The 12942-nt window shown below is 43.3% G+C and overlaps 1 protein-coding gene across 1 annotated transcript in view; it reads right to left on the reverse strand.

The window, feature by feature from the left end:
* Positions 1 to 12942, reverse strand: part of DDX10 (DEAD-box helicase 10) — a 153763-nt gene that overhangs the window by 119429 nt on the left and 21392 nt on the right. The window contains exon 10 of the mRNA XM_081909716.1: positions 1529 to 1630. Within this exon, the coding sequence (XP_081765842.1) occupies positions 1529 to 1630 (102 nt within the window). The remainder of the gene's footprint in view (positions 1 to 1528; positions 1631 to 12942) is intronic.

Below are 12942 nucleotides of genomic sequence, written 5' to 3' on the forward strand. Positions count from 1 at the left end.
TTACTGGAAGCCAACAACTACTTCAGCGGAGCATGTGAACCAATTTCAACGCATATTGAGTGACTGAGATATTAGGCACCAGATGGTAATTAGGTCTGTATGCATGAAGGTATGAAACAGATGTCAATACGAGTAAAGAAAGGAAACTATCGGTGCACTCAGTTGAGCCTTCCTCAGAGGAAAAGGGCTAATACTACAGACTTAACATTGCCATGTTTCAGATTAGCATTTTAATACAGTAGCACAGGAATCTGTGTATTAGGGGCAGTGTTCCTCAAACTTGTAAACTCTTGAGATGCTTTTGTCCTGAATTAAAACCAGAAGCACACTTCCTTTTTCCTTTCTTTGAAGAACTGGGCGTTTTGCCTAAGTCCTAAATTCACCAGCCCATTCACAGGTGGAGAAAAAGGGAGGAGGGGAAGTTTCTGCAATTTTTCAAAAGGAGGGAGGGGGAAATGTTGGAAGGTCCCTATGGGGGAGTTTAGCATGGGATACAATCTTCTCTTTTCCTTTTCGCCCTTTATTTTCCCTAGTGAACATTAGAAAGGCACCCGGAAAAAAGCTGCTGCTGCAATTGAAGCAAACAGCTTCCCTATCTATCCCTGCTACAGACACTACGGACCTAGATGGGCCAATGATCTAGCCTGGCTTAAAGGAAGCTTCCCACATTATTTCTGCGAGAATGAAGCAGGGTAGCGATCTATGCAGGAGGTGCAACAGGAAGTCTTTTCTGTGGATAATAATAATAATAATAATAATAATAATAATAATAATAATAATAAATTTTATTTATATCCCGCCCTCCCCAGCCGAAGCCGGGCTCAGGGCGGCTAACAACACCAAAATAGTGCGACATTATAAAAGCATTATAAAAATTAATTAAAATCAAGATTGATGGGCAATTCTACCACATCTATGTGTAGGAAGAGACTGGACGTTCCATTCACATCTGATGCAGAGAATGGAGGAGGCTTACCTGCCTGCAGAGGAGGAGTCTGCTTTAGATTAACCACAGTTTACTGTGTTGTCTGCACCCAGTGAACAGTGGTTAATCTTAATTATGGTTTGTTGGGGCGGGGGGAGGAAGTCTACTTCAAGCCACATGGAGTGAATAATACTCATGTACAACATGAGTACAACAATTAGGGCCTTTCTGTGACAGTCCTCACCAGTACAACATCCACCTTCCCTGGGGCTGCTTAAGAAAGAACTGTGTGTCCTCAGGGAAGGTAGAAGCAAAGGAATCCAGGCCTGAGAGGACTCTGCCACTCTACATTTTACATAATGTACATAATGTAAGCATTTTAAAATTGTAAACTGCCTTGGGTGCCTTGGAAGAAAAGTGTTTGTAAATCCAATAAATAAGACAATAATACATAGTAGCAGCACCCTCCCTTTTTTTGCTGTCCATGGCTGCCATTTTGTGCAGGCCCCTTTGGCACCTTTATCAATAAATGAGTACTCACACCTCATTTTCTCAAAAAAACACTGATTTTTTTTAATAATAAAAAAGAACTGAAGAATTTACTTGATGTTGTTGATGGGAACTTTCTTCTGTGACAGCTGCTGCATCATTCCCTTTTCCTCCGAAGAAAGCAGCACAAGGAGAGCTTCCCCACCTTCTTTGTACCTAAGAAAGGAATTAGAAAACAAAATGTTTCCTGATTAGGTTTCCAGATGGTAAATAAAAACTGACAGATTCTTCTAAGGGCCAAACCAAATGTGGCATTAATTGCATCTTCACATCTAATGTGCAGGTTGTTGTTTTCTTTAAAACGCAAAAAATCAGGGATTTTCCTCAAGACGGTGGCAGCAGAAGAAAGCATTTAATTCCTCCATCACACCAGCTGGAATCCCCACAGTTTTCAACCCTGGCCAGCAGAAGCTATTTGCATCCCAACATGGGTTTACAGGCTACAGGCAAGTAAAGCATGGCAGAGACCTAAGAGACAAGGATCAGTGTCTTCGTTAAGCCTATCAAACATCTGGCACACACCCTGTTCTCTTCTTTTGAAGAGCAGAGCTGGAACAACTATTCTTGCAAGTTACATCCTGAGCTTTAGGATTGGGCAAGAAATGGGGTATTCCTCCATAAACACACACAGTTTGCTCACACTATTGCCTCCATGTCCTTTGAGACAGAGGGAGAATTAGTGGCACCAGCTCACTATCAGTCTTATCCACAAATGCTTCCTCTGAAAGGGAAGGCTCTCTGCCGACAGTGGGAATTTTGGAAAATGATATACAGTGGTACCTCGGTTTAAGAACAGTCCAGTTTGAGAATGATCTGCTTTACAAACTCCACAAAACCAGAAGTAGTGTCTTGGTTTGAGAACTTTACCTCGGTCTAAGAATCCGAACGGTGGAAGGGTACCGGTGGCAGGAGGCCTCATTAGGGAAAGCACGCCATGGTTTAAGAACGCTTTTGGTTTAAGAAGGGACTTCCAGAACAGATTAAGTTCATAAACTGAGGTACCACAGTATAGTGAATTGGAAAAAAAATGTTTAAAATAACCTTTTCTTTAAAAAAACAAACAAACCCTGAAACTTTTCTTTTAGGAATTTTAGGTGCTGAAATCCCAATGGAGCAGAAAAGACTACTTATGTATACGGCCACAACTGCTCAGATGTTAATGGCTCAGAGATGGAAAGAAGACAAAGTCCCCTGGATTATGCCAAATTGGCAAAAATGACCGGAAGAATCAGAAATCAGGAAGACCAAAATTTTAATAAGGAATGGAGAAAATCTATATTTTATCTTAAAAACCATCGTAAACAGCTAAAATCATTAGTAGGATTGGAAGTTTAAACTTGTAGTTTAATGTTCAATTTTGGATATAATGGAGATGTAAAAGATTTGGATTATTATAAAAAGATGCAGGAGGAAATGGTTAAAAAAAGGACCCAGAAAGGGGAGGAGGGAAGTCCAGGAGATTCTTTGGAATCTTGTTTTTATGTTACTTGTTGGATAATCGACTGTAAAACTTTAAAGTGAAAAACTAAGTAAAATTTAAAAAATAAAGAGATAGTGGGAGACAATGAAGCCATCTAGACTAGGGTTACATAGCACTTGGGGTTTCTGGTATTGCAGAGATGAGATATTCCTCTGACAAACCACTAAGCCCTGGTTCCAGATCTCCTGGCTCCCCATCAACTGGAACCCTTCCCTAAATTGGTCTCCTTCTGGGGTCCCCAGTTCTCAGCACCTCCAACCCAGAAGGACATTTTCCTGGGTTGGCCTCCTCCAACTCCCCAAGCTCCTCCCTTTCCTCCTTGTCACATGACCATCCATTCCATCCTTACCAAACAGGGACTGGGAAAACAGCAAAATATCTTGCTGCTACCCAAGGCTCTGCACAATAAAACAGTATTTTTGGAGGTATAGAAAACAACAAATTATATGCTTGCTAAGGGCAAGCTGGTGACCACATCTGTGGCTGAAGAATACAGGACAGTTAGGAGTGATGCCTTCCAAAACCTCTCATTAAAAACTCACAAACCAAAGAGATTAGTGACACAGCTTCCTACAGAGATGGAGAAGTTGTGGCCTTTCAGAAGTTCCTGGACTACAACTCCCATCCTCTTTGACCCCCGGCCATGCTGGCTGGGACTGATATGGGTTGGAAGTGCAACAACACCTGGAGGGTCACAGGGCCCCACACCAATATTTTACAGGAATAACATAGACAGTTTTCCACTCTTTGCATAAAAGAGCAGCAGCTTTTGATTTTTACAATTTTAGATCTCCTTCCCCAGACTCCCTTCATTCAAAATTCTTCAAAAATTGCTGTTGCTGAAGTTCTGATATATGCAAAATATGTGTATGTATAATTGAGTAATTATCCTATCCGTTAAGCAGCAGGCGGTGAGCCTAACAATTTTCAAGTCACACATATTCATTACGTATAAAGCCTAAACCAGACTGCCTCTCCCTGTTAGCTTAACTTACGGAACAGCCCATTAGAAAATCCTAGAATGCTGTTGCACTTCAAGAAATAAAGGATCTGCCAAGTATAAATGGGCTCAGGCCATAGCTGTGTTTCTTACAGGTAACAAACAACCTATTAAAGGGTTTGATCAGACTAACATGTCTGCTTTTTGAGCATCCAAAACCAACAGTGTTTGGATTTGAGTTTGGACCAAAGACCAAAGGTATGCATTATGTGCTTGGAATTAAGTTTTTAACATATTGTCAGATGGCTGTTGTGGTTGCTCGAGAGTAACCAGGCAGGACTCCAACCTGTCCTTTACAGGCTTTATTTAGGTGCAAACTATTTACAGTGAAGAGCGCCAAACGTTCATGTTTGGCTCAATCGCTAACAGAATCCAGGAGTGGTCTGTTTTTGGACCTCCCCCAACATAAGAGTTTCGTTACTCCCAACCTTCTCCTCCCTTCTCTGCACCTTAGGCTACTGCGCAGCACGGGCGATGGCAAGGGCCTGTTTCCCTCCTGTCCTCCTTGCCTAGGAGTGGTGTTAAGGCTCCCACAAACATTCTCTGGTCCTTGCACCTCTCCCTTTCCTCCTCCCCGGAAGAGGAACTGCTTCGCAAGATTTTCGGAGGCTCCCTGTAACACAACTGCCCTTCTGTTCCTTGCCTCTGAGCCGATGGCAGTTCCCTGACACTTATGGATGCCAGAAGGCATCTGAAAATGTTGTTCACAAGAGTCTTTACATTGTGTAAGCACACATAGGTACAGTGGTACCTCGGGTTACGTACGCTTCAGGTTACATACGCTTCAGGTTACAGACTCCGCTAACCCAGAAATAGTACCTCGGGTTAAGAACTTTGCTTCAGGATGAGAACAGAAATTGTGTTCCGGCGGCGTGGCAGCGGCAGGAGGCCCCATTAGCTAAAGTGGTGTTTCAGGTTAAGAACAGTTTCAGGTTAAGAACAGGCCTCCGGAACGAATTAAGTACTTAACCCGAGGTACCACTGTATGTGTCATTCACAAGAGGGGACCATTCGAGGAGGATAAGAGGTCTGCTAAACCGACATCACCCCACATGTTTAGCAGACAACGTGCTCATTCCTCAGGTGCAGCTTTAACCCTAGACACCTCACACAGGTTCTACACACTGAGTGGCAACAGCTAAAAATAAAGGCCTTAGAAAAGTGGAATGTTTTCGCATGGAGGCGAAAGATATGTAACAAAGGTGTCAGGTGAGTCTACCACAGGAGAGCATTCCACAAATGGGGAGCCAATGCAGACAAGGCCTGTTCTTGTGTTGGTACCCTGTAAATTGCTCACAGAAGAGGCACACAAAGAAGGGCGTCAGATGTTGATCACAGGGTCTGAGTCAGTTCATGAAGAGAGACAGCCTTCAACGTACTGAACTATTTAAAGCTGTATAGGTTAAAGGCAGCACTTTGAGTTGGGCCCAGAAACTAACTGGCAGCCAATGCAGTCAGCCCAGGACTGGGATTATATGCTCAAACCATCTTGCCCCAGTAAGCAACCTGGCCACTGAATTTTGCACCAGCTAATGTTTCTGTACCGTGTTCAGAGGCAGCCCCACATACGTGTTGCAGAAATCTAATGCTGATGCAAGCCACTCCATGCCACCAAGGCCAAGTGAACCTCAAGCAACAACAAAGAATCCAGACATATTCCCAAGCTATGTATGAGCTCCTTCAGAGGGAGTGTAACCCTATCAAGAGCAGGCAATCTCCCATCCATCTGATCTAGGGAGCTACCTATTAACAGGGCTTCAGCCTAATCTGGATTGAGCTTCAGTTTGTTGGCTCTCATCTAGTTCGTTACCCAGGCAAGAAAACAGTCCAGCACACCCACTGCCTTATCTGCATATATGAAGGAAAAGTAGAGTTGTGTGTCATCAGCATATTATTGACAACGTACTCCAAGCTCTGGATGACCCCTCTCAGTGGTTTCATGTAGATGTTAAATACCATGGGAGATAAAATTGAACCCTGAGGAACCCCACACTGAAGGCTTCGTGGAGCTGAAGAACACTCCCCAAGCATCAGTCTCTGGAAATGACCATCCACGTAGGACCAGAACCACCACAAAGCAGTGCCACCCAGCCCTAACTTGAATTGCCATTCCAGAAGGATACCATGTTCAATGGTATCAAATGCCGCAGAGAGGTTGAGGAGAATTAACAATAACACATTTCCCCTGTCTCTCTCCCAACAGAGGTCATCATACAGGGTGGCCAAAGCAGTTTCTATGCCAAAAGTGGTCCCCAATTAAAATGGATCTAGAGAATCAGTTTCCTCCAAGAGCACCTAGATCTGGTCCGCAACCACAAGCTCAAGAACCTTGCCCAAAAAGGGGAGATTTACACCTGGCCAGTCGTATTTTTTGCTCTATAAGACTCACTTTTTCCCTCCTAAAAAGTAAGGGGAAATGTGTGTACGTCTTATGGAGCGAATGCAGGATGCACAGCTATCTCAGAAGCCAGAACAGCAGGAGGGATTGCTGCTTTTGCTGCGCAGCGATCCCTCTTGCTGTTCTGGCTTCTGGGATTCAGATTTTTTTTTCTTGTTTCCCTCCTCCAAAAACTAGGTGTGTCTGGTCTGGTGCGTCTTATAGAGCGAAAAATACGGTAATTAGATTTTCCAAATGCAGGGAAGGTTTCCTGAGGAGCGATTTTACCATTTTCTCTTTCAAAAACAAACTACTGTTTCCCATTTTGTCCAAATACAGCAGACTGTTGTTAGGGCAAACTATAGTTTGCTACCAAGCTACACCATAACCTGGTAAGTGGAGGTGGGCAAGAACCATACACGCTTGAGGCTTGTACCTGCTCATTATGTATTTTATGATTTGTGGCTACTTTTGAATCAGACCTCAGTCTTTGAGGATCATTTCACACATTACAGAGCAGCCATCTAAAATTTGCCATAAGTGTTCATGGAAGAGTGAGCAGTCGATTCCAGCCCTCAGTGTAAATGTGAACACCAACAACCATGAACTCTCATATGCACGCAACAAAATTATGGAAATATAGCAATAAAGACAAGTGTGCAACTCAATTGCACAAACATTCAGAACCACCGTATGGACAATGCATTTTATGCTACACAGCGTTTTCAAATATCAGCAGCTGCATCCACACATTTGAGCTTTAAGTCTCCCCTTAAAGTATGCATTAAAAAAATATAATGTATGAGGAAGCCCTGAAACAGTTGGACAAAAATACATTAACATAGCTTTCCAAAAATGAAAGCTAACTACTGCTGTCCTCTAGTGGCATTGTATTCCATTATATTATATCACACATGATCAAAATAGGCTCCATGGGCTGGAGCAAGGTACATGAGCAATAAGATAATCAGATTTGGGGTGACGAGTGTATCTTTAAAGATGTTTCTGCATGAAGACACTCCACTTCTATTATCCTAGAGGTCAACAGAATGTTAATGGCAACTTGTCTTGAGAAAAATGGTCGAAAACTATGAATATTTATAAGAACTCAGTGGAAACCTTATTGCGGGATTTTATTTTTAAACACTACCTAGCATTCTCATTTTCTTTAAAATGTCATAAGGCTAGATGAATTTTTGCTACCATTTTTAAAGCAGAATTATTCCCCAACGACTGAAGCTGTGACATGGCTTTCAAACTAGCCCCCAAACCAGAATGAGTATGGAACACCAGCAAAAAAAGGTTCACTTTTTTCCAACTTTTATCGTTTTGGACCAATCTTATTAGGACTCGAGGGACGCAGGTGGCGCTATGGGTTAAAGCCTCAGCGCCTAGGACTTGCCGATCGAAAGGTCGGCGGTTCGAATCCCTGTGGCGGGGTGCGCTCCCGCTGCTCGGTCCCAGCGCCTGCCAACCTAGCAGTTCGAAAGCACCTCCGGGTGCAAGTAGATAAATAGGGACCGCTTACCAGCAGGAAGGTAAACGGCGTTTCCGTGTGCGGCTCTGGCTCGCCAGATGCAGCTTTGTCACGCTGGCCACGTGACCCGGAAGTGTCTCCGGACAGCGCTGGCCCCTGGCCTCTTAAGTGAGATGGGCGCACAACCCCAGAGTCTGTCAAGACTGGCCCGTACGGGCAGGGGTACCTTTACCTTTACCTATTAGGACTCAGTTTTGTCCACCTTTGAAGGGGACAGGCTTTCGGAACAGGATTGCAGTCATTATAATCTAAACAGGTTAGGCATTAAACCATGTCCTGCTAGTCTTTAGGGTGTATATATATCCAATCAATAACCCTTGCCTGCATTTTTTGACTATCCTTTGGTACCTCGGGTTAAGAACTTAATTTGTTCTGGAGGTCCGTTCTTAACCTGAAACTGTTCTTAACCTGAAGCACCACTTTAGCTTATGGGGCCTCCTGCTGCCGCTGCGCAGCCGCTGCACGATTTCTGTTCTCATCCTGAAGCAAAGTTCTTAATCCGAGGTACTATTTCTGGGTTAGTGGAGTCTGTAACCTGAAGCGTATGTAACCCGAGGTACCACTGTATATCCAAAGATGGATGTTGGACTCTGCAAATGAGGAAAAAGAAGAATCCATCCCATTAGGTTTTGGAGAAGATTAAGCTCCCTTCTGAGAACGGCGGGATACAAATGCCAAACACTACTCCTTCAGGAAATGTTCAGGACATTTTCTATTTTAGTCAAGTTTTCACACAGCACTAATAATTTGATTTCAGACTTACAATAGTATCTGTCCATTCTATTTTAATTACTGCAAGCATACAGATTCCTAATTAGGTAAGGTATTTAACTTGGCTTTCGTTCTACGCAGTTATGCACTCTCACGGCTCGCGGAACTTTCTAATTATCTCTAACCTCATTAACGGCTACTAAAACTGTCGATATAATTTTTATGAAGTTTTTGAAAGTCTACACCACAACCTCGCTCACTAATTTCTAGTGGATTAAAGAGCCGCAGTCTGGTATTTGGAACATTTAAAGGAAGAGGGGCCCCCACAGCCCCACCCCGCGAAAGACATGAAGAGGTGCAATCCAGACTGCTCAATATTTCAATGACACTTAAGGATGTTTAATATTATTTGGCTTCTGTTGAGCAATTAACCTCTCTGACATCATGCTTTTAATTGAAAACTCACACGCACAGGAAAATATGGAGAAGGGGAAACCAAGCATACTCTCATTTATTTTAGTGTTCATCTTGTCTCAAGCCCTGTCTGCGAGGATTTCAGTTGTGAAGAGTGTCAGTGTTAGAACACAAAGACAGAAAAAAGCTACAGAAGAGGTTGTAGCTGTGCCCGTGGTTTGTGTCTAATGAGGAATTGGAAGGAAAAACTCTGGTTTTATCACCCCTGATTAGTTGCTGACCATGGGGATTTGTTGCACAATCGTTATCAAGTCAACAAAACAAGATCTATGACAATGACTAGTTTGTATTTCAGTCTGCCCATGCAGCTACTGGAACTTAGCTGCTGGCATTCATCGTTTCAAAGCAAAAATTTCTTCTTCTCTGTAGACCAGTAGACTGGCAGCCTCTAGATGTTGTGGGACTACAAACTCCCATGGCAGTCCAACAACATCTGGATGGCCACAGGCACCCCATCCCTGCTGGAAAATTTGTTGTACCCTAAGATCCCACCCCCAACCACCCCCTCCAAGCACAGCTTAAACTAATTAAGTCTGTAATTATCCACACCGATTCTATTTAAATGTTATGTCGTCAATTAGGGCTTTCTCAACTTCCTTACTACCATCCTTTCCCACTGATTTGCTCTTTTCTTCTCAACATCCCATCTGACGAAGCATTTCTACAAATAGCTTGTTTGCTATTTTCATTTAAGGTAAAGGTACCCCTGACCATACGGGCCAGTCGTGTCCGATTCTAGGGTTGCGTGCTCATCTCGCTCTAGAGGCCGTGAGCCAGCGCTGTCCGAAGACACTTCCGGGTCACGTGGCCAGCGTGACGAAGCTGCAGCTGGCGAGCCAGCACCAGCACCGCACACGGAAACACCGTTTACCTTCCCGCTATAAAGCGGTACCTTTTTATCTACTTGCACTTAAGAGTGCTTTCGAACTGCTAGGTGGGCAGGAGCTGGGACCAAACGACAGGAGCTCACCCCGCCGCGGGGATTCGAACCACCAACCATACGATCAGCAAGTCCTAGGCACTGAGGTTTACCCACAGCGCCACCTGAGTCCCGCATTTTCATTTAGTTGGTCCTAATAAAAACATGCCACTGTTATAGATTCCCACCCAGCCACCTCAAAAAATGGGGAAATCGTCAAAACATTACAGATGCCATGTAGATGACTGCATACAAGACTTAAACATATGTCCATGTATTTCTCTTGCAATACTACACTTGATGTTTGGTAACTGCTTTAAAAATTGTCAATGGATTTCGTAAATTTAAAAAAGATGGAGAAATACAGTTATCCAAAATTTCTGTCACATTCACACAGATGTTTTAAAATGGCTACATATTGAACAGGAACTGCTGTATGCATGCAAATCAACACTGTGAAGTTGTGATCATACTTTTCGATAGGCTGCTTCCTTTAAATGGTTATGTCCTCAATGCCATTCAGCTCACAAATGCATCAACTCATGTTTGGTGGCCCTTCATCAATCATATGATAAGTGATCCACACCAAAACTGTATCCTGATACATCATTTATGTATATGGAATTACTCATAAGCTATCCTCTACCTGCTTAAGTCAATTATACTTTAAATCTTTCTGTGGATGATGACTGATATGTCTTTATATATTGAAACAGATAAAATGTAGCTTTGTTTTGATTTTATAAAGCCATGTACTTGTGGATTCTTTGGGGCATGTTTTCCTCTTTTTCTTTCAAATTTTCTTTTACTTTTTGCTGTGAAACAGGGTTTCCTAAACTTGGGTCTCCAGCTGTTTTTGGACTACAATTCCCATCATCCCTGACCACTGGTCCTGCCACCTAGGGATGAAGGGAGTCCAAAAAAACAGCTGGAGACCAAAGTTTGGGAAACTGCTCTAAAGCGTAATGGTATAAGTAATATGTATTGAAACTTGTTAAAAATATATATAATAAATAGAATACCTTTTTTAAAAACTAGAGAAATTATGCAATACAGTATGCTTTCATGGGCTTGAATCCACACTTACAACATAATACATGTGTGGGTCTTTAATGTACTGCAAGACTTTTTCTTGTATTTGCTGCATGGGGACTAACCCAACTATGTCTCTGGAAATAAAATCTGAAAGTCTCAAATGCACGTCTTTCCATCAAAAGTGTGATACTTAGAAAGCTTGTTTGATCCTCTTGTCAACCCATTTCAGACTTAGACACACACACACACCCCTACGGTCAAAGAACAGCAGCAATCGCACATCACAGCAGCATTGCCTGAATATATTTCTCAGTATTTCCTTTCAAATGCAATTCAGAGGTCAGAAACATAAGGTCGAAGGAAATCAAAAGCAGCTTTCTTTGACAGAAGTGGATTCTGTACTACAGGGATGGTGGGAGCTGGGATGGGGAACTGGATTTCGCTGACCTCTTCCAACCCCCAGGGCCATTTTGACAGGTGAGCAGAGCCACCCAACTATAAGTCACCTAACGTCATCAGGATGTCAGGTGAAACACCTTTCTCTGCCTGGGGGTTTCTGAAACCAAAGGACCAGGGGCTCGCAAGCATGGCCAACCAGCTAATCAGTCTGCAAACTCCACTGTTGGCATGGAGCCCCATCTTTAACTGCCACACACCTGACGTCAGCATGGGAACAGCCTCCCAGGCCAAATTAGGACTCATGCCACAGCCCGCATTCGACAAAAAATCAGCATCATTTTTTATTTTTATTCTGGCTGAGACAATAGTTGGTTGCAAGGTCAATCATTTGTCCCAAGGTCTGACATGTCTGGAATTTTATGGGTATTACTCTGGGTAGGGATTTTTTAGGTGTTGTGACTGCCATCTTGTAAAAGACCCTACAGGCCACAGATATTACACAGAAGGATGAAAAAAGAGAATGTATCGGAATATGTCCTGTGATCCTCGGCTGAAGGCCGGTATAGACATTCAATAAATAAAATAATAAATTAAAATATGTGTTGTGTTAATTGTTAATGAATAATGTGTTAGACTACAATTTTTCTGCAAAGCACTTTGAGCGCAGATTTGCTTACGGACACTGCGGTATATAAATAGATTGGCATGGACAAAAATACAGTATCTGACCCAGGAAAGGCATGGGAAGTAAGGCCGATGCCTAAAACATCATGTTAATGGAGAGAGGTCAAGGATCCATCCAGGCCACAATTAATCCATTCCTCTTGATTTCATTCCTGGGTTACACAGAGGCATCGGGGGTGGGGGAGGAAAAACCCTCCGAAAGAATTGCCGTTTTGCTGACATTGATGGTAATTCCTCTTTATGGCTTTTCATATTTGCTTCTGACATTTTTATGGTTCTGCTATTTGTGACAGATTGTATGATTTGCTCTGTAACTCTGTGCCTTGTTCCTTCCCGTCATGCCCTTCCGTCAAGTAGCCCAGCAGTTTGCCGTTGTTGTTACATGATTAGTTTCAAGCTTCTTTTGTACCACAGGATAAAACTCCCATCATTGCATATAACTCTCATTTGGAATGTCTGGGGCTGATGGGGACTGGTGCAGGTTGGTGTATATATTTATTAGATGAGCTGGGGTTGCGGCGCTCATCTCGCTTTATTGGCCGAGAGAGCTGGCGTACAGCTTCCAGGTCATGTGGCCAGCATGACTAAGCCGCTTCTGGCGAACCAGAGCAACGCACGGAAATGCCGTTTACCTTCCCGCCGGAGCGGTACCTATTTATCTACTTGCACTTTGACGTGCTTGGCAGGAATAGGGACCAAGCAATGGGAGCTCACCCTGTCGCAGGGATTTGAACCGCCGACCTTCTGATCGGCAAGCCGTAGGCTCTGTGGTTTAACCCACAGCGCCACCCGCGTCCCATTATATTTGTACACCACCCTTTATCCGTAGATCTCAGGGCAGTGTACAGAAAA

This window comes from Podarcis melisellensis (assembly GCF_964234715.1).
Source record: "Podarcis melisellensis genome assembly, chromosome: 4".
NCBI lineage: Eukaryota > Metazoa > Chordata > Lepidosauria > Squamata > Lacertidae > Podarcis > Podarcis melisellensis.